Consider the following 21,392-nt stretch of genomic DNA (forward strand, 5'->3'; position numbering starts at 1 on the left):
GCTGCCCCTCAGGGACGGGCCGGGAACCTGCTGAGGAGCGAGAGCCTCCGCCCTCGGGACGCGCTCTGTGTTCTCCTGCGAAGGAGGAAAGCCAGGTGCGCTCAGACACAGTTAGCAGCAGTACATTTTAAAACCAGCGGAAAACAAACAGATAAAACAAACGGGCGAGCAACTCCTCTTCGGCTTTCCACTTCCCACTGGTAAAAACTGTGATAAATAATAGAAGAATTTTGCTTTCGCTAAAAGTAATTAAACAATTACTTTTATTGAATTAGGCTAAAGCTATTATTAGTACAATGATACAAATTTTAAGAAAAGTAAAATAATTTACTAGTGGGAAAAGAGAAGGGGGGGTGGAGATTGGTCAGAGGAAACAACAACCCAACAGCCCCCCTTTTTTCTTTGGAATGCTCACCAGATGGTCCATATCAAAGGATGGTAACTCCTTTGCAATGGAATGAGAAAGAACAGGATGGGTCATCCCTGGTACCTCTTGTCCTTGAGGTAAGAGAGGAACTGAAACCACTGAGCCAGAAAGACAAAGGAGCTGCAAATTAGCCCAGACTTGAAGGACAAGGTGTACGTGACCACAGGACTGAGTTGGCGCAGAAGTAAGGGTCAATGAGCCAACACAGTGAAGAAGACTACGAGCCTTCATCTGCAGACCCCTGCCTACGACCACCAGGGAGCACTGCACAAGCGCGACGGGAGGACTTTGGGGTGGGGGATATGTTAATGATTCCTCGGAACTAATTGTAATATTCCCTCCCTATCCTTAGAAGTAGTGATGCATATGTATTAGAGTAGATGAATATGTAACCATTTATACAATAAAAGGGAGCCCCTTTTGGCTCCAGGGCGCGCCATTGCGCCCAGCCCTGTATTCTTTGCTCCACTGACTTTGTCCCCAGTAAAACTTTTTTATATACGTGGGCTTGTTTCTCACAACTGGGGGCTCGTCCGGGAGGACAGAAGCCTCGCCGCCGTGGAGCCAGAGGGCCCTGAATGGAAGGCGCGCCCCGCTGAGTTCAGGGGTCTCTTCGGTTCCCTCCGGCGCCATCGGAGGTCGACGGTGACGATCCCGGCGGGGGACTTGTGGGCCAAAGAGGGGGTAGGGCTCCCTGGAGACCGCGGCAGACGTTACACCTTGTGCACAAGACCCGGGCAACGAAAAGGGGACTGTAAGTAGTGTCCAGATGGCAAGATACGGGGAAGACTGAAAGGTGTGTGTGTGTGAGATGCGAGGCACCAGGTCACACTTGCGAAGCGATTGTGGAGTCTTTCTAACCGTGGTTCCGTGCTCCCGCGAGGGGGGACGGCCGGTGAAGAGACGAAGCGAGTGAAAAGGAGTGAACGGCTCCAGCGGGAGGGAAGGGGAAACAAGAAACTTCAGTTAGTCTAGTTGAGTGAACAAGAAACTAGGAGCTGGATAGTTGAGTTCCCAGGGTAACAGGGAGCCAAAGATTGCCATTTCCCATACAGTCCATTAGGGAAAGGCTGGGAGAAAAAAAAAAAAAAAAAAAAAAGAAGAAGAAAAAAAATATATATTAGAAAACTGGGATTATAGCCCATGTACCAGAGGGAAGAGTAAGATCAAGATGGTAAATTATTGTATGTTTGAGTGGACTAAAAGACCTATCAGGGAAGATTTGGTGAATTGGCCAAAATATGGATCAGAAGAGGATTGGATTTGTCAAGCTCTTAATATTTATGTTAATTCAAAGGAACCATTTAATCAGGAAGAAAGTGAATATGCCTCGTGTTGGAGGGGGTCGCAGAGATTTGGGATTTTTTAATTGAAGCAGGAGGAGCAGGTTGAAGAAGGTGAAAGGGAAGGAGATGGGACCCTTTGGATAATTTACCCCTCCCATATAACCCGGCACTCCTAGGAAATCAAGGTGTGCAGCAGGAAGATGCGGGTGAGGAGGCTCCTGTTGTTAATATCAGACCTGAAACCTGGCAGCAATGAAGGGGGGGGAATTGTTTAAGGGAGCACGGGGAGGCTAGGGTTAATCCCTGCGGGGAAGTTCCAGCGGCAGGAATTCAAGGGGGGATGGGATTTGTGGATGTGCTGCTAACTAATGTAGAAGTGAGGGCATATAAGAATGAATTAAGGAGGTTATTAGAGGACCCTGTGGGGCTGTCGGAGGAGATTGATCAATTTTTGGGACCCAGCATATATACATGGGAGGAGATGCAGTCGATTATGGGAATCTTTTTTTTTTTTCTCCTGAAGAAAGACAGATGATCAGAACGGCTGGAATGTGGATATGGGAGAGAGAAAATCAGCAGGGGATACCCGGGGAAAAAAAACTCCCTGTAACCCCTCTGCAGTGGAATCAGAATGAACAAGAGCGGAGGAGAGATATGAGTGACTCTAGGTCATTATAATAAGGGTCTGGATGAACTCCTGAGAGAAGCACAGAAAGTATATGTTAGGAAGGATGAAGAAAAGGCTAAATGAAAGTGAAGGTGGAACCAAGAGGCACCACTGGCTAGGGAAATCACAAGGGGATGTTTTTATTGTGGGAAGGGGGGGGGACATTATAAACAAGAATGCCCCCAGAGAATACGGGACCTGTTGGTGTTTGAAGTAACCCAAGAGGATGAGGGTGGTAATCACTGGGGGTGTCAGGGGCTCTACCTCCTGGGGGGTATACCAACAGAAGAGCCCTTGATAAATTTGAAATTGAGTCCCCAGGAGGAAGATTATGTAAAAGATACAACTTGGGCTGTAGGGGCTAAAGGTGAAGGGGTTTTCAGTCCCAGTTATAAAGAATGTGTTAATACAAGGGGAAGATCAATATGCTGTTAATGATCTGTTGTTAATGCCAGGGGTAGGATGTAATTTGCTAGGTAGAGATTTACAAGTGCAATTAGGAATAGGTGTGGTGCTGGATGAAGGAAAACTGGTGGTTAAATTACTAGAATTATGGGAGGAGAATCGGGGAGGATATTCTGGAACCAGAGCATAACTGTTTGGATTTTATAAGTTATCAAACGAAAATAAGAGAAGATCTGTTCGATGAACCTTTGCGCTATAGGGAAAAACTATTTATTGATGGGTCCTCTTGATGGCTAGAAGGAGAAGGAATATTGGGTTATGCAATTATCGAGGGGCAGAAGATGGAAGTGTTTGAAAAGGGGAAATTACCTGCTGGGTGGTCAGCACAAGTCTGTGAACTCTATGCCCTAAAAACAGGCATTGGTATATTTGAGAGATAAGGAAGGGACAGTGTACACAGACTCAAAGTATGCATTTGGAGTGGTCCACACATTTGGAAAAATATGGGAAGGAAGAGGGCTTATAAATACAAAAGGGAAGGAGCTAGTACACGAGCAGCTGATCAGAGAAGTTTTAGAAGCCCTGAAGCTCCCTACAGAAATTGCAATTGTGCATGTGAAAGGACATCAGAGGGGAGCATCGATGGAAATAAGGGGGAATAATTTAGCAGACTAAGTAGCCAGAGAAGCAGCTACAGAATTATCATCAGTAGTTTTATTGGTAATAACAATGGGGGAATTATGAGAATTTAGCCCCAAATTTCACAGAACAAGAAAAAGATATACTTAAAAATAAGCGGGGGGAACGATCCAGAAGGAAAATGGACTTTAGCAGATGGAAGGTAGATGTTAAATAAAACATGATCATGAGAAATTCTGTCATTAATACATCATAAAATACATTGGGGAACGCAATCACTTTGTGATCATTTTCTTAGACAATATGGGTGTATAGGAATATATACGGAGGCTAAACAACTAGTTGATCGATGTCTGATTTGTCAAAAAGTGAACAAAAAGGTAACGAGAAAAAGGTGGCTGGGGAACAGGAGCTAGCCATACAAAGCCTCCAGGTAGACTTAACAGAGCTACCTCAAATACAAGGGTGGAAGTATTTGTTGGTATTAGTGGCTCACTTAACTCGTCGGGTGGAAGCAATCCCCCACACCAAGAGCAATGGCAACCATGGTATCCAAGGTGTTATTGGAAAACATTATCCCCAGATATGGATTAATAGAAAGAATAGACGTGGGCAGAGGAACACATTTCATTTTAAAAATTATGCAACAGCTATCTGAAGCCTTAGGGATCGAATGGGCATGGCACACCCCATGGCATCCTCGGAGTTCTGGAAGAGGAGAAAGAATGAATCAAACTTCAAAACAACCCTTGACTAAGTTAATGATTGAGACTCAGATGTCTTGGATTAAATGCCTGCCGTTGGCCTTATTAAGGATCAATACTCAGCCACGAGCAGACCTGGGAATTTTTCCCTATGAAATGATGTTTGGATTACCATATATGAGTAATGACAGGGCTATTGTCATCCCTGAAGTAGGAGATCAGTATGTAAGAAAGTATGTAATAAGAATAGCTAACACTTTAATGAAACTAAGAAAGAAAGGACTTCTGCCTCAAATACCACCATTGGCTTTTAATATCCACAATGTAAAACCAGGTGATTGGGTATTGATAAAAGTGTGGAAAGGTTAATCATTAATTCCCGAGTGGGAAGGTCCATTTCAGGTGCTGCTGACCACCGAGACAGAGATCCGAACAAAAGAAAAGGGGTGGACTCTTGCCTCCTGAGGAAAAGGACCTGGTGGAAAAGCCTCAGGAGTGGACTGTGGTACCATCCGCTGACCAACTACAAGTCACCCTCAAAGGACTAAGTAAATTCATCAGGAGGGGATTGAATGACTCTTAACTAGTGGTTTGACTGGGTTTTTGACTGGGTTCAGAGGTAGCACTGTGAAAATTTACTTATTCATTTACTTACTTACTGTATAAGGAAGCAAAAAAAACCAAAAGAACAACAAAAAAAAAAATGTCAGGGAAAAGCTGGCGTTTACCGAGCATTAACTGGCAGACATGTGACAGAGTGGCTCTTGGTAATAGATTATGAGCATTTTGGATTCGATCAGGCATTGCTAGAAAATCAACCTAATAGGGTAATACCTTGTCTTGAGTGTATGTATGGATGTCATGAAGCGTGGGTTTTGTGTGATGTGAAATGTGTCACCGGAGGTGGTATTTCTCACAGATGGAGAAAATTGTGTTATAACTGTATAGGGAAGGGGCATGATCTGTAACCTTGATTTACGGGGAAAAAAGGTTAGTCCCCAGAATTTGTGATGTCCCTGAGAGTTGATGGAAGGACACTATCAGGAAGTGCCAAAAATTTTGCTTTGCTTAGAAACAAAGGAAGTGGCTACAAAGGAGCTGCACTTGAATTGACTAACTCGTAACACATGGATTCGTTAAACAGTAGAGGGCAAGACCGGGTTAACCTCTGTGCTCGCCACCAGGAAGACTTTTATCTCAGCTGTGGGCTGCAACCCCATAGGCATGAGAGGTGGGAGTATACGTTATACCGGACCTCTGCTAATCATCCTGGTATGGTTTGATTTAATAGTGGCAAATTCGTGCAGCAAGTGCTTTACAGTCATGTCCAACATCAGAGTGGCTTTGCATTCCCAAAGACAGAAGGGTGGATGGAGGTATTTTTAGTGGGAAGAAGAGAATCCAAGTAAAAGATGTGACAGAAGAAAAACAGCCAGTACCAAAACCGCCGAAAAGACCTATAACAGAATTTTCGACATGGTTAAACCAAACATAGACAAGGTAACAATAACTGTAACACTACCAATCAACAGTTTTCTACCCAAACCTACTTAAACAGCATGTGTCTCAGGCTGGGCCGAGGGATGTGCTCCCGGACTTTGGGGACGGGGAGGGGAAGGAGATGGTGGTTTACATAAGCAGATACAACTACATGGGCACTTGAAAGAGGAACATTTACAAGGGCAAAAGATATGTAGTAAAAAGGCAAACAAAGTGAGGGCTACCAACATCAAGTCTGCATAATAAATTGCTGCCCATACATAAGCACGCTCCATTGTTTTCACGGTTTCGGAGGTACAAGAGTGAGAGCGCAAGTGGTCAACCCGCCTGGTCAGTAGGGATCGGGAGTCAGGGTCCACATACGCAGCAGGAAAATGGATTTCCACGCCCCCAGTCCAAAGCGCATGTGTTGTTGGAGGGTCTCGAAAGTTATACCCGGATGGCAAAAACAACTGCCAGGCCCGCCCAGATCTAGGCAACACAGGCATTCTGGGTGGAAGAGAAACTTCCGCTCATTGCGCACTTGGACCTTCCTCGGTCAAGCCGCTAGCCTGGGGCTGGACTATCCCACTAATCTTACTGATCCCGCTGGATTGCAATCTTGGGAAGATGGAAGTAGGGGACGATCCCGTGTGCGCCGCCCTGCTGTTAGGATTTTTCATTATATTGCTGGTGACTGTCGTTGCCATCGCGGTATGCGAGGGAATGTCTCGTGGCTGGTATCGGAGAAGATCACCTCCTCCCCCCAGTCCTCCAAGATCACGAAGACAACTAAGACGCCCTCGAAACCTTGATGAGGTGATGGAAACAGACTCATAGTTCAAAGAAGGAAATGTTACTAATCAGCGGAGTTACCACGTGGCGCATGACTGTTGTTCTTGGACTCTTTCTATCTTTCTATCGCTATCGCCCCCGTGAGCAGGGGTAACAAGAGCTCGAAGGACAACATCCAAAGGACAGTGCTGATATCTTTGTTTCTTACTTTTTCTCTTTCTGATTGTGTCGCGTGGGACTTTGCTGGATTGTTATACAGTTAATTATTTCAGGTTCTTTTTTGCTAATAAATTGTTGATTATTGTTTACAGAGTGTCTGATAGTACGGTCGACTGTGCAGTTCGGCGCACAGCTCGAATTTGCTTAACGCCAACAGGTGAAACAGTAGTAGCAAATTGCATGTTGGTCACAACATGTTGGATTAACTGGACAAAGCAAGGAATAACACACGGCAAAAACATTAAGGCGACAACTGCACATAGCAGATAGAATAAAAGCTGTTTTACCCATGGTGCTCCGGGTAACCAAGACCATAAAACACCCTCAATGTTAGACTCAAAATGGTGGAATGATCTATTAGGAACTTCCTGGTGGAAAATATTGGATTTTTTTCTTCCTTTGTGCCGTCGCGGGCTTACTATTTTTACCATGTTTAATACCTTGCTTTATATGGCTAATATCTCATGTTATCGAGGGGATGCAAATAACAGCAATGCCGGTAAACCCTGAAATGGCAGCAGTGTCCGGTGCCCACAAAGTTATGATATTAAGAAAACAATGAGACTAAGTGTTAGTAAGCTCAAGCAAAATATGGTATTAAAAAAAAAAAAAAAAAAAAAAAAGGGGTGGATTGTGATAAATAATAGAAGAATTTTGCTTTTGCTAAAAGTAATTAAACAGTTACTTTTATTGAATTAGGCTAAAGCTATTATTAGTACAATGATACAAATTTTAAGAAAAGTAAAATAATTTACTAGTGGGAAAAGAGAGGGGGGGGGAGATTGATCAGAGGAAACAACAACCCAACAGCCCCCTTTTTTCTTTGGAATGCTCACCAGATGGTCCATATCAAAGGATGGTAACTCCTTTGCAATGGAATGAGAAAGAAAAGGATGGGCCATCCCTGGTACCTCTTGTCCTTGAGGTAAGAGAGGAACTGAAACCACTGAGCCAGAAAGACAAAGGAGCTGCAAATTAGCCCAGACTTGAAGGACAAGGTGTACGTGACCACAGGACTGAGTTTGCACAGAAATAAGGGTCAACGAGCGAAAACAGTGAAGAAGACTACGAGCCTTCATCTGCAGACCCCTGCCCATGACCACCAGGGAGCACCGCGCAAGGGAGATGGGAGGAATTTGGGGTGGGGAGATATGTTAATGATTTCTTGGAACTAATTGTAATATTCCCTCCCTATCTTTAGAAGTAGTGATGCATATGTATTAGAGTAGATGAATATGTAACCATTTATACAATAAAAGGGAGCCCCTTTTGGCTCCAGGGTGCGCCATTGCGCCCAGCCCTGTATTCTTTGCTCCACTGACTTTGTCCCCAGTAAAACTTTTTTATATACGTGGGCTTGTTTCTCAGAAAGCGAAGCTTTGCTGGCTTTTGTGAGTCATTCGGGATGGATGAAATCCACTGCCTACTGAAAAAGCTTGCCTTCCTTCTAAAAATAGACTCTCCAAAATACCTATGAGGCTTTCACTAAGACAGACAGACCCCGGTAAACAAAAACAAGCACCTCTTCAAAATACCTACATTTATTACATCAAAACTCAAAGCTCTAACAGTTCACACATAGTGTCTTCCTTCCAGGCTGTCCCAAATGTGACAACAGGAAGGCAAAAGTGTTTGCATGTATCCAAACAAAGCCGTGGAATAAAAGTCCTGTAAAGATACGTTTACACAAAACTCATGTGGTCTTTAATTAAGTGCAACATAAGTGGTACACACTGATTGACTTGTACAAAAAGATGCATGAAATAAAAGTTAGTATTTTACATTTCCTGTGCCTTTTGTTGAAATGTAGAACATTTCGCTACCAATACCATGGAGGGAATAAAACACAGCAGCATTAACTCAGATTTCAGCTCTTATTTACAGCATTTAGATGGTAACATTGCAGAATATTCTTGCTTTCATTAAAAATATCTTATAAAAGCTAGCCGTTATCTACCATTACTGGAGAGCTCTGCTGATGTCAGTGAGTATCACTATTCACAGCTTGATTAACCAGTTACTGTTGTACAGTTGAGGCTACACCTGCAATGATTATTTCAGTCAGTTCTGAGAGATTCCGCATCCTCTCTTACCTGATCATCTTTTCTACTTCTCCAGTGGGCCCTTTATGGGTTCTCCAAATTTTGGTGCTAATGCAGACTGCAGCATTAACACAGCAGGACAAAGACATGACAACCAAAGGGCATCAAATATAAAATACTTAACCATTTCATTCTTCTGATTTTTTCAACTTTAACTTTGCCTCGTTTTCACATGAAGAATCTTTGGCTGTTTCAGCTTTGTTTACAGGTTTAATCAGTTTTCTTTTCTGGCTTTTGCTTTCTGGAACGTATTAGGTCTTCGCATCCAAGTTTGACCGTTTTTGCTTCCCACAACTGCATTTCATTCTCGTACCGAACCTTATCATCTTCAGCAAGCTGCACGTATGGCTGGGAGAAAATTAGGTATCAACAGTTACAGAAGGGGCTTTGTCAGGATAACTGCCATGTCACATCCTCCTCTTTGATACAGAGGTGACTTACTACAAGACCTGTGTAGTGCACATCCCAGGCGTCCACTTTCACCTTCAGAAAATTCAAAAAACATCCAACATAAAAATACAAAACCTAAGTATTGAACTGTGGTTATGTCAACAGATTGACATCCCTGAAGAGGAAGTTTATTCAGTACGACTACTAACAGCTAAGGCTTTTTATGGGAGTACTAGTCTGAGAGAGATGGCTTATGTAAGAAACAGGAACAGATATTTCTGCAGAACTATTTCAAATTATTTTTCTACAGAAAAAAACATGAACATAGTGCATGTTCTAAGAACGCATTCAAAACAATCTGGAAGAAGGGCATTGAGGAGGAAGGACGGTAAGGTACAGAATACTTGAAAATTGGGAGGTTTAGATTAGAGTTCAGTATAGCACCCCTCCAGTTTTCAATACCCCCATCTGTAGGTTCGTATTTCAATACACTGAGAAAGCTGGCAAAAAAGTATCCTGAAGACAACCAAAATTAATAAATTACTGCGTGCACATTACATGTAGATTTCTGTTGCTTTTACCTGTCCAAAGTCTTTCCATGAGCAGCAAATTACTATGCTGGCATTTAAAAATAAGTATTATTAGAAAAAAACCAAATTGTTGCAGATTATTCCACCTTCATCCCTAGATGCCGCTCAGCATCCATTTCCAGGCATACAGAACTTCCATCCCATCCCACTGACTCACATTTCATCAACACTGTGAAAGAAATGGTCACTACTGGAATAAAAGTAATGACGATCTTTTTCAAGGTGTACAAATAAGATCTCAGAGTATTGTCCTCAGTATTATACTTTGAGCAACCGAGTTCAAGATTTCCTATGAATTTATTAATTTTGACTCCAGTTTGTAATTTTCCAATTAGATCAGAGCCTCACCAAAACCCACTGACATACCTGCTGTTGAGAATCGGACAGTTTTCACCATGCTTCAAACAACTGCTTCATCTTTGCCTACAGGATACAGAATATACAATACGATAGGATTATTTTCACAGCAGACTGACCACAGGGTTACAGATGAATGTCACACTAGTGAAAGCCAAGTATAAACCAATGTAAAAAAGCAGAAAGTCATATGGGATTAATACCCCACCCTCCTAAAATAGGTAAATGTGAGAAACAAGCCCATGTATATATAAAAAAAGTTTTATTGGGGACAAAGTCAGTGGAGCAAAGAATACAGGGCTGGGCGCAATGGCACGCCCTGGAGCCAAAAGGGGCTCCCTTTTATTGTATAAATGGTTACATATTCATCTACCCTAATACATATGCATCACTACTCCAAGGATAGGGAGGGAATATTACAATTAGTTCCGAGGAATCATTAACATATCCCTCCACCCCAAATTCCTCCCGTCGCGCTTGCGCAGTGCTCCCTGGTGGTCATGGGCAGGGGTCTTCACATGAAGGCTCGTAGTCTTCTTCACTGTGTTCGCTAGCTTGCGGAGCGGCGGAGGAACAATGCCGAGACAGACTCAATGTGAGTGATAAAGCATGGTTCACTTTATTGGTCCAGGGTACACATATTTATACAGACAATGATAATTATTATGCCTACTAGTCACTAGCTGTTTGGCTTAAGCTCTAAAGGTCGTATTCTCACGGTCCACCTACTTGCAGTTAGCTAGCAGCACAAGCTTCTCATAACACTGTTTCCCATTCCACTACTTTCCAATTCCTCTTATCTTGTTTACAATATACAACGATACACAAGGCTGAAGCGTCCTTGACATTCCTCATGTATCAGCAGCTGCGAGCAGCTGCAGGCAAACCCTAGTGAGGCCCAGCATCAGCGAGGCAGCATCAGCCCTTAGAACAGGCTCTGATCGTACAACTGCTCGGTGGGCTCATGACCCTTGTCTCTGAGCCATTCTCCAACAGCACTGGACACAAATTAGCCAGTGAAATATTCCATATCATGTAATGTCGTGCTCGGTGTATAGAGGAGGGGTGGTCGGGAAGGGAGGGCTCTCGCTTCTGGGATTCCAGTTTTGGGATCTACACTTCTCTGGGATCACTGGCCAGGAATGGGCTGGGCATCAGTGGGCAGGTGGTGAGCAATCACATTGTGCATTACCCCTTTGCATTTTACTGAAAAAAAAAAAAAAAAAAAAAATTGCACTGTTTTTATCTCAACCTACGAGTCTCTTTATCTTTACCCCGTCATTTCTCTCCCTCACCCCTGAGGGAGGGGAGGGTGAGTGAGCAGCTGTGTGGTGCTTGGCTGCCAGCCAGGTTTAAACTACATCAATCACTATCTCAAAAATCATTATTGGATTAATTAAGATATGCCCACTCACAACTTGAAAAGCAATCAGTCAGAAAAAGGAAAAAAAATAATCTTGGTTCTGCAGTTACCATAAGGCAGTATATCTAGACATCTGTAAGGTTCCAGTTTCCAACAATGCTAGCTGCCTTTTGATTTTTTGAGATAAGTACTGTTAGCAGTAAAATCAAATGTTTCTATTGGAGTTGCGTTCAGGGCAAGCATTCAGTATTCAAGTAGTTTGTATTTACCGTAACAAGTCATTCACTCATTCATTCATTTACGTAAGGGCTTTGCTATTCTGTATATATTATGAACTCCCTTGGCTTTCTTTCCAGTTTTATAAAGGACTCTTGTGAGAGGTTTCAGTGATAGCAGATACCACAGCCTGCAAGGGAGCCGTTCCTTGTGTTGCCCTCACTGCAGATGAAAGCCCTTCGTAACAGATAAGGACAGAAGCAGGTAAAGCTTTATTCCTATTGGACAAAACACTAAAAAAATGTCTTCCACAACCTCAAAAAACGAGAATGGAGTTGTCTTTTAGATATCATTTTGTTTTATAAATAAACAAATGAGGGCATGTATTGAGTTTTCAGTATCAGCACCTAATTTGTCTTGTTTTTTCTCTATGCTCAGCTAAAACAATGTAGAGCTTTCTTAGTTCAAAAGAATATTGGGTCTTGCACCCCAGACTGATATCAGGTATTTCTATTTGTGGCTTCGATGACTGCCTACAATCCATATTCTTCAAAGCGAACTTCTATTAACTGTAGACACTGGTATGGCCTGCAGCATTATGGAAATAGTTCTCCTTTTTTGCATATTAAGGGAGCTTTTAGAGCCCGCATCACTCCCACGGGGTCTTTGCCTGTGCCTCTTTAAAGAGAATGTTTCTTGGACCATTCTGGAGATCTCCTCCCACCTTAATTGTATTGTGAAGCCAAGAGAAATTTTACTTCAGATACTTTCTGTCAGGAAAAGCTAATGAGATTGTTTGGATTTAAATTGTAAGAAGTGTTCTTGGCCTGTAAAGTAGCATTGCTGGAATTGAAGGGTGCTCGCACAGTCATTTTCCTTGGAGCAGAGCATTTTTCTGCACTTTGGCACCACGTTCTCCAAAGGTTACTCTCCAGTCTTAACAGGTACCAATGTTCACATATGCAGGAGAGGAAGAAGTGCAATGCTGCATTTCCAACTTACACTAATTAACTAAGTGTATATCAGATACGTGTTACCCTCACGCTGCAAATAAGCTACACTGCAGCAACTGGCAAAGAGCCTTAAGAAAATCACCATTAACGAGTTCACGGTGTCTGGCATTGGTTTTCTGTCTGGTATATGGAATAAAGCCCTGAATCAATCAGTGATCAATACCATTTTCTCCAATTTTGTTAGAAGTATCAGACTGAGCTATAAATACTCAGTGTGAATTCCCCTATTATCATTATTTTATTTCTTTGCCAATTGCTCTAACTATCTGTGAAGGATTAGTCAGTGGAACAAGGGCTGTGACCAAAGTATCACTCTCCTGATGGGGTGTGCTGACTGTCATGCAGTGCAGTCATTACTACACCTGTTTATCCTAGCGTAATCTTGGAGTGACTTTGGTATGACAAATTGAGAGTCCTTCTCCAGTGTAAACTGTAGCCATGGAGTTAGCGCACTTGTCTGGGAAGCAGAAGGCCAGTGTTTAAATCCTTGCTCCGAAAGCCTTAAGAGGGCATTTGAACCATGGGGTTGTTCATGGCCAAGATGTCATGCATCCTGTGGAGAGCACTGGAGTTTCCATGTTCATCAGGTCTTTTCTTTCCAAACTTTTGTTGCTCATGTTAAAGGCTCATGTTCAATACAGGCAATTGAAATGAAACAGTGCTTTGGGTGGGAGAGGGGAGGATTGGACAATGTGCTATTTCTAATGCGGGTGTTTTTATGTTACCCTGGAATATTCGTAACTACAGGTGAACTTGAAAAATCATTTATTCACACAGTTGTAGTTTGGTAAGGGATTCGAAGTGGCTCTTTTCATGTTGCTTAAAGGGAAATATTCTGTCAGCCCAAGTTCACTGAAAATTTACTGGAGGTTCATCTGAAATGTTCATGAACCTTAGCTAAGTTGTCAACAAACTTGCCTTGGTTTTCAACCATGTCACACCATTTGACACCAGCAGACTCTTGTATGTGTTTGGAGCAGATAAAAAAAAGTTTCACCTCTGTGCCCTGCTGTATTAACTGCATTAATTAACTTAATCTGTAAACAAAGATGCTCGTAAGTGATCTCTAAATAGTCCAGCAGAGAATATGCATTAAGTGAAACAATGGTAACATAAAATGTGTGTTTTGAAGGCTTAAACACTTACAGATATTTGCATAAAAACCTATGCGAATCCAACCCTGCAGAGAGTCACCTGCTCTGCTCCTTTCTATGTCCAAAACCAAAAGTAAAGATGAAGGGGAAAATGTCAGTCTTTATTGCGTGTATTTTTCTTGTGCTTCCTTCTGCTAGATGAGCATTTTCATTTTGAAAAAACAGTAACTTAATAAAGCAGAGATTTGAGACTGGAATAGTGAGTTTCATCTAATTACCTCCAGGTGCTTGTGAGAACTTGTTTTCCCAAGGCTCCCTCTGTAGTCAGTGGAGACAAGAGAAAACACTAGAGGCTGGGTTCTCCCAACCTATAACTGGCATGTGAAAGAAAGGTTACAAATCTCTTCCGGATACTCTTCTCTTGCTCTGCATTTAGGTCAGGACATCTGATAGTAACATCAGTGAGCAACTGCTTGGAAACAACGGCATTTCAGTGCAGGCAGATGTCAGACAAGACTGTGTGACAGACTGTGTGGAACCATAATAAATTTCAGTCATTGTTGAGAGCACTAAAGAAGACGAGTGATACTTGGTCCCTACTCCACCCCCTCCCCCTTTGCTGAGGAAACAGAGAGCAAGAAGCTGTGGAAGAAAGCATGGAATTACAAAAGAGATACTTGATATTACTTATTTTGGAATCAAGAGATTTTCAGGGGTTCCTAGTCCAAAAAGGCAAGTGTTGAAAAGTAGAAAGCGTAGCTTTCAGCATACGGATTTGATGTGGTTTGATTTGATAGTTTAGCATTCGTGCAATAGAAGAAATGAGTCTGGCACATAGGTGTGAGAGAGGTGTGCAACAGGTCTGAGTGAATTTGGTATTTCCCATGAATAGGGTGAAACAGCTAACAGCCTCTTGAAAATCTTCTGTTCTGGAGAAAGGATCCTTTGTGAGTGTTTGAAAAAGGCAGAAAGAAGCCAACAGGTTCTCTGAGGACTAAATGAAATGTAAAACATACAAATCAGGGTGTGAGAAATGCTCAAAGGACTCTCTCTGCCTGTATTATAGAGGAAGACTGCTAGAAAGGAAAGAAGCAGAAAAGGAAGGATAGAACTTTTCACCCAGACTGTAACATTACCACACATGTTTGTTGCTGTGCTCCAGTCTCAGCAGGATGAACTGAAATTCCACATGGGACCAGAAAATGAAACTGCGGTTACTGAGTTCATCCTAGAGGGTTTCTCGGGGCTTGATCGACGACTACAGCTATTTCTCTCTCTGGTCCTTCTGCTCATCTACCTGACAACAGTGATGGGGAACGCAACCATCATTTTCCTCGTGTGTGTGGATCACCGCCTGCAAACCCCCATGGACTTTTTCATCAGCAATCTGTCCCTCCTGGAAATCTGGTTTACATCCTCCACAAGCATCAAATTGTTTCTGATCCTGGGTTCTGGTAGGAGAACCATCTCTCTAAGCGGCTGCTTTGCCCAATCCTATTTCTATTTTGCCCTGGGCTGTACAGAATTTGTTCTACTTGTTGTTACGTCCTTTGACCGCTATGTTGCTATCTGCCAGCCTTTGCGTTATGCTGCCATCATGAAGCCTCAGCCCTGCATCCAGCTGGTTGTTGCTGCTTGGGTCATAGGCATCACGCTCCTGAGTTACCGTCTGGTCTTCATCTACCAGCTGAATTTCTGTGGCTCAAATAAGATCTACCATTTTTTTTTTGTGACAGTTCTCCCTTATTCAGACTGTCCTGTTCTGACACCAGCCTGCTTTGGAAAATAGACTCTGGTTTAGTATCATTTGTCATACTGACTTCCTTATGCTTAACTCTGGCATTTTACACAGGCATTCTCCTCTGTATTCTACACCTTCCAGCAACATTGGGGAGGAAAAAAGCTTTTACTACGTGTTCTTCCCATCTCACCTCCTTGGCTATTGCATATGGGAGCAGCATTGCTCTCTACATGCATCATTCAGAAGATGCTTCCTTGGAGACAAACAGAATTGTAGCTTTGCTGAACACTGTCCTGTACCCATTCTTAAACCCCTTCATCTACAGTCTGAGAAACAAGGCTGTGATAGCGGCCCTGAGTGAAGCCATTGGCCGGGCAACACTGCAGATTTTCCCCTAATCATGATGCATTTCTGGACAGCAATTCCAATGATCTGCTATCATATGTTAAGTAATACCAGTGCAGATGTATGCCACCTCCAAAGACAGATGCCTCAGGAGATTTCTGTTCTTCTTGGGTTGTGTGAGGTTAAGTGATAAGAAGCTTGTCTGCACATACCAAGGAAACACTAACCATGGCAGGAGGAGTAACTCAGTGAATACCCTGCCCCAGCTGCTCTCAGGCCCATCACAGCACAGCCAGCAGCTCATCAGGAACCCATCTCCACAAACCAAGAAGAGCACAGAGGCACAGTGGCAGGTGGGAAACCAACTTACAAGCTCCTGAGCAATTAACATCTTGTCCCAGCTCCTTACAGAGCTGCCCTGGGAGAGCCATCAGCCTTGTTGTCCAGGTGTAAACCCATCAAGGTGAGCCACTGAGAGCAGCTCTCTGGATCACCATTTGGACTAAGGGGATTGTTTCCTAGGGGTGGGGGATACATTATGGGATGCAGGGAAAGAGCATTTTTGGACTGCACAGGACCTATTATGAGCTTTTTAGTGGAGGACCCCAACCAGTGCAGTCCATCCTATCTTCTCATTAAACTTAATTTCTAACTATTTCCTGTGTGAGGAAATCTCTCTTCTGTGTGAATGTGTGAACATGGGGGTGTGAGTGCAGCAACTGGAATAGAACCAGGGTGTCATACATCCCATATGTCATTAGTGCCACTGACTGAGAGGCTGGAGTGAATGAAGTTAAATTCTATGTGTGTGACGGGGGTGGTCTGTACCTTCATCTGGAAAAGGGTGCTGCTTTGGGGGCTTGTATGTCCAGATGCCTGCTACTGGGGAGGCTGGTATCCAGGAGCAGCTACTGAGGACACTGAGTGTCTGACCCCAGCTGCTGCAGGGATTCACCATCTACAGGTATATATATAAAACAGAGTCGAATCAAATCAAATAGAATAGTTCAGTTGGAAGAGACCTGAAATGATCATCTAGTCCAAATAGCTGGCCACTTCAGGTCTGACCAAAAGATAAATCATGTTATTAAGGGCATTGTCCAAATGCCTCTAAAACACGGATGGTATTGGGGTGTCGATCACATCTCTAGGAAGCCTGTTCCAGTGCTTGAGCACTCCTTTGGTAAAGTAGTGCTTCCTAATGTCAAGTTGATAGCTCCCCTGATGCAGCTCTGAATGAGCTTTGTTGCAGTCCTCTGGACACATTCAAGTACCTTCACACCCTTCTTACATTGTGGGGCCCAGACCTGCACACGGTATTCACAGTGAGGCTGCCCCAATGCTGAGTACAGCCGGATAATCACCTCTCTTCACTGGCTGGTTATGCCATGTTTGGATGCAGCCCAGGATGCGGTTTGCCAGAGCACAGTGCTGGCTCTTGTTGAGCTGCTGCCCACCAGCACCCCCACATCCCTTTCTTCAGGGTACTCTCCAGGCACTCCTCTCTCCAGTCTATACTTGTGTCTGGCATTATTTCATCCCAAATATAGTGTCCAGCACTTGTTTTTGTTAAACAACCTGAATGCTCTGGGTCATGGATACAGGCATGAAACTGAACAGGGCCCAGCAGAGTTCCCTGTGCTGCCCCACATGTGACCAACTAGGTACACTTGGTAAGTTTATGCTGACTGCGTCTGGATACTTTCTTCTATTTTAGGTGCCCAGAAAAGTCACCCAAGAGGTCTCTAACTGGTGGCATATTTCTCACCAAAGTGAGTTTCTACAGCATGGAGTTCCCTGGGTTGCACTTTTGACCTCTTTCAAAGATGGGTACGACGTTGGTTTGTCCTCGCTCTGAGGAGACCTCTACCAATCCCATGACCTTTCAAAAAGTTGGCTGTGAAGAAATATTGACCTTCTGCTGTATACTTCATTATAACTATGATGCCTGTTATATGGCGTATATAATTTCTCAAATCTTTCATACATTTTCCCCTCTCCTGATACAATGACCATTTATAAAGTCATCTTTACAGATACTGACTGCCTAGACAAAGGCCCTTTCCATTATTCTTTAGTTTTCCTCTCCCCATTAATCTTTGTTCATTCAGACACCTCTCAGCTATGCTGCTGCTTTGAGCTTCAGGGAATAAAAGCTTGCCAGTCTTTCAGAAGTGTAATTGTCTCTTTTAGCCAACTCTTTCATTACGTTTATGTCTACCTTAATTTTACTCTATCTGTCTGTCTATCTATCTATCTATCTATCTATCTATCTAGCTATCTATCTAAAATATTTCTCTTAAGATGATTCCTTGTCAAAAGGCAACCTCATTAGCGTATCTTGTACATTGCATATGGCTGGGGATTGTGATTTATTGTTTATGAAACTTAATGATACTTTTCTTTGATTGCAAAGAGGAAAATTATATCTGTGCCTGTGTGCAGCCAGTTGTCTATGGAAAGCAAGTGAGAGATGGTTCAATGGAGCTGTAACATTCAGCTTCCAGAGTTCAGTGCAGTCTGATGGAAGGCAAAGTGAGACAAGTCCCACGTGGCCAATGATAGAAATGGTGAGGCTGGGGAGGTGCGGAGAAAGGTTGTCCATACAGTGTCAGAACTCAAGAGACTGTTTTTCCTACCTGTCCAGACCTCCTGCTGAGACCCGCTGGATCAATATCAATTGCAGAATGCTTCCATCACCTCTTTTCTAAACAGAAAAGTACATAAAAATAACCTTTAAAATAAAAAATAATTTTATTAAGTTCTTACTGAAATCTTCCTCTTTAAGCGCACTATGAAATTATTCCAATTTACTGTACCAGTCTTGAAAGGTTAAAGAAAATGAAAGGAATATAAATAGCTCATTAGGGCTTTCCGTATTTTAATGTGCCCCAGGGTGTACTGGGCCATAAGTCCATGAACCTCAGATACTGAGAGGAGCCTGAGCAAAGTACTCAAGAAGTCAATGTCAGAACCAAAACCCAAAGTACCTTGAAGCATTGATTGGCCCCACTGAGGGCCATTAATGACAAAGCCTCCCCATGGCCTCCTTAGGGCGGATAGTTGGAGGCTCTGATTGCAGGTAGGCAAAGGCACTGTGCAGGTGGCTGTAATGCTGAGAAAATCCTGGATTTGTTTCCTGAAGCAAAAATGTCAAACCCTGATCCCCAGGCCCGGGAAGGCAGATCCTGACCATCACACATGGCTCAGAGCCCTTCCTGGGAGCATTGGGGTGTGAGGGTGAGCAATGTCAAGTATAGAAAAAATGTATAATATGGGGGTCTACAGCTGGCCTGAGGACTGCGAGATGGAGACAACTGACACTAACCTGGATAAGACAGCCGTGTAGCCGTGAAAAAGAAGAAGAGGCTGAGACTGCAGCTTGATAAGACAGCCGTGTACCCATGAGAAAGAAGAAGAGGCTGGGACTGCAGATGTAAACAACTTAACAGAACATGAGAACAGCAGAAACCCTGCAAGAAAAACAGCGGATGTGGCAAGAAGGATAAGGTCATCCAATCATGAACTGTTGGGCTTGGGTTGGACTAATAAACTAAGAACACATATGCTTAAGAAATATATATGCAAGGCTTGTAAGACAATAAACTTGGGCTTTTGGCTTCTGGCTTTTGGCTTTTGCTTTTGCTTGCAACTTGATGAATGTGTCGAGTCTGTCTCAACAGAGACACCTGGTGACCCTGACTTGTGTGATTCTCATCAGACTTGCTGCTATGTGATGGTGGGTAGAGTTGTGGAGACAGAGCCCAGCATAGCAGAGAGCGGCGGTAAGAGCTGATAGATCCAGATCCAGAAAGAGACATTTGAAAATGTGAGCTGCTGGCAACATGGGAGCCTCGTTAACAAAAGAGGAAAATATGATAGACGCAATGTAGAAACTAATATTTAAAAAGAGGGGTGTAAAGATGGACAAGCTAATGTTACAAAAGGTGTTATTATGGAGTAAAATACAAGGATACGAAGCAAATACGGTAACATCATTTAACATGAACTGGCAGGAGGTAGGCGATAAGTTGTTTGATAACGCCTCCCACAGGGTGAAGGAGGCTAGGGAACTCCTAACTACGTGGTTCCTGCTGTATGAGACTTTAAAGGACTTTAAGGAACAGAGGGACCAAGTGGAAAATAATGCTTTGGCCCCCGCCCTTACAGCAGCAGCACCCCTGGAGGAACAGGGGGCAGGGATAATGCCTGAATCCCAGTGTGAATCCTGGGAGGAGTGCACTACTGAACCTGTGGCAGAGCTTGTGGTCCCTTCAAAGGTAAAGCCTCTGCAGCCCTAGTGGAAAAATCTCTTGCCTGATGATTCAGATGAGGAAATGGACCATAATCGTCCCCTACTTGCATGAAGAGGATGGCATCAAAATCCTATTATACCTTCTGCCCCACTGCTTCATTCAGGGGTGAAAAAGTCACCAAAAACAACTAGTGCATTTTTATATCCGCCTTTGCCAGATGACTCAGACAATTGGGATGATCCTATGAGAGGAGAGGGGGACAGAGTGGATACCTCAAGCAAAGACAGTGAGTCAAACAAACGGAGAGAACTGGTAACTGAACAAACCGGAGGGGGTGGTCCTCTTGTAAGCCTAGTCCCCAAGCCTGGGATTTGCCCCCTGAACGAATTATCGTAAGACCATACAACCCTTTATTGTTCTGGCAGAAGGTAAAGGCACGAGCCATTGAGGAGGGACAATGAGATTTATCAGAAGTCATAGATACTCCCTTGATGGCACCAAGTTCAGATCCCTCAATGGCTATGTCATTTCCTGTAATTAGAGGCAACCCAGGGCAGGAGATAATGGATGAGCATAGGTCCTATACCTGGAAAGTCATTCAAGACCTCCAAAAAAGTGTTGCACAATACGATTCCTAATTCCCCAGCAACCATGAAGCTGATCAGATTGTTAACAATGGAGGAAATGACACTGTATGATATAGCACAGCTTGCGCAGAGTATGTTTCAGCCCATCCAGTGTGTTGTGTTCAGAAGTATCTGGACACAAAAAGCAGACTTACAGGTGATACAAAATTTGCCATTTCCCCAAGATCATCTGTGCTATGGCAATGGCTCAGACATTTTAACGGGTACAGGAAGGTTTAATCATTCACAACATCAAGCCCAATGGCACCCTCTTGTGTTAGAACAGGTTAAGGCTGTTGGTATTGAAGCCTTGATAAAGACAGCAGAAATGTCAGAGCCCAAAGCAAGATATACTACCATTCAACAGGGACCATGAGATCCATTCCTGCAGTTCATGGAAAAACTGCAAGCAGCTGTTGAGTGACAGGTCTTTGACAGGCATTTGAGAATGATTCTAGTTACATGATTAGCTCGGGACAATGCCAATTCAGACTGCCAAAAGTGTAATTGAAGTGCTGCCAGGGGAACCGAATCTTGAGACAGTGATCACTGCCAGTGCCAAGGTAGGATCAGTGGAGTGTAAGATGGATGCTTTAAATACTGCCATGACAGCTATGAGATCTAAGGATCAGAAATGCTATGATTGCTTCCAGGCTGGCCATGTGAAAGCAGCTTGTC

At 43.3% G+C, this 21,392-nt stretch overlaps 1 protein-coding gene and 1 long non-coding RNA gene across 2 annotated transcripts; one reads left to right on the plus strand and one right to left on the minus strand.

Moving 5' to 3' along the window:
* Positions 1-875: 875 nt before the first annotated feature.
* On the plus strand, positions 876-19,459 carry LOC116959133 (olfactory receptor 49-like). Its single transcript, XM_042799267.1, is given in 3 exon segments — positions 876-1,181; positions 14,909-15,466; positions 15,469-19,459. Coding segments are annotated over 2 exon segments (948 nt in total). The 5' UTR covers positions 876-1,181; positions 14,909-14,935; the 3' UTR covers positions 15,886-19,459.
* LOC122154024 lies at positions 9,009-10,294 on the minus strand. Its single transcript, XR_006165927.1, has 2 exons — positions 10,070-10,294; positions 9,009-9,071 (listed from the first exon to the last, which is right to left on the minus strand). It is a non-coding gene; the product is annotated as an uncharacterized LOC122154024 (long non-coding RNA).
* Positions 19,460-21,392: the final 1,933 nt, after the last annotated feature.

This window comes from Tyto alba, unplaced genomic scaffold (assembly GCF_018691265.1).
Source record: "Tyto alba isolate M040663 unplaced genomic scaffold, T.alba_DEE_v4.0 Super-Scaffold_29, whole genome shotgun sequence".
Lineage (NCBI taxonomy): Eukaryota > Metazoa > Chordata > Aves > Strigiformes > Tytonidae > Tyto > Tyto alba.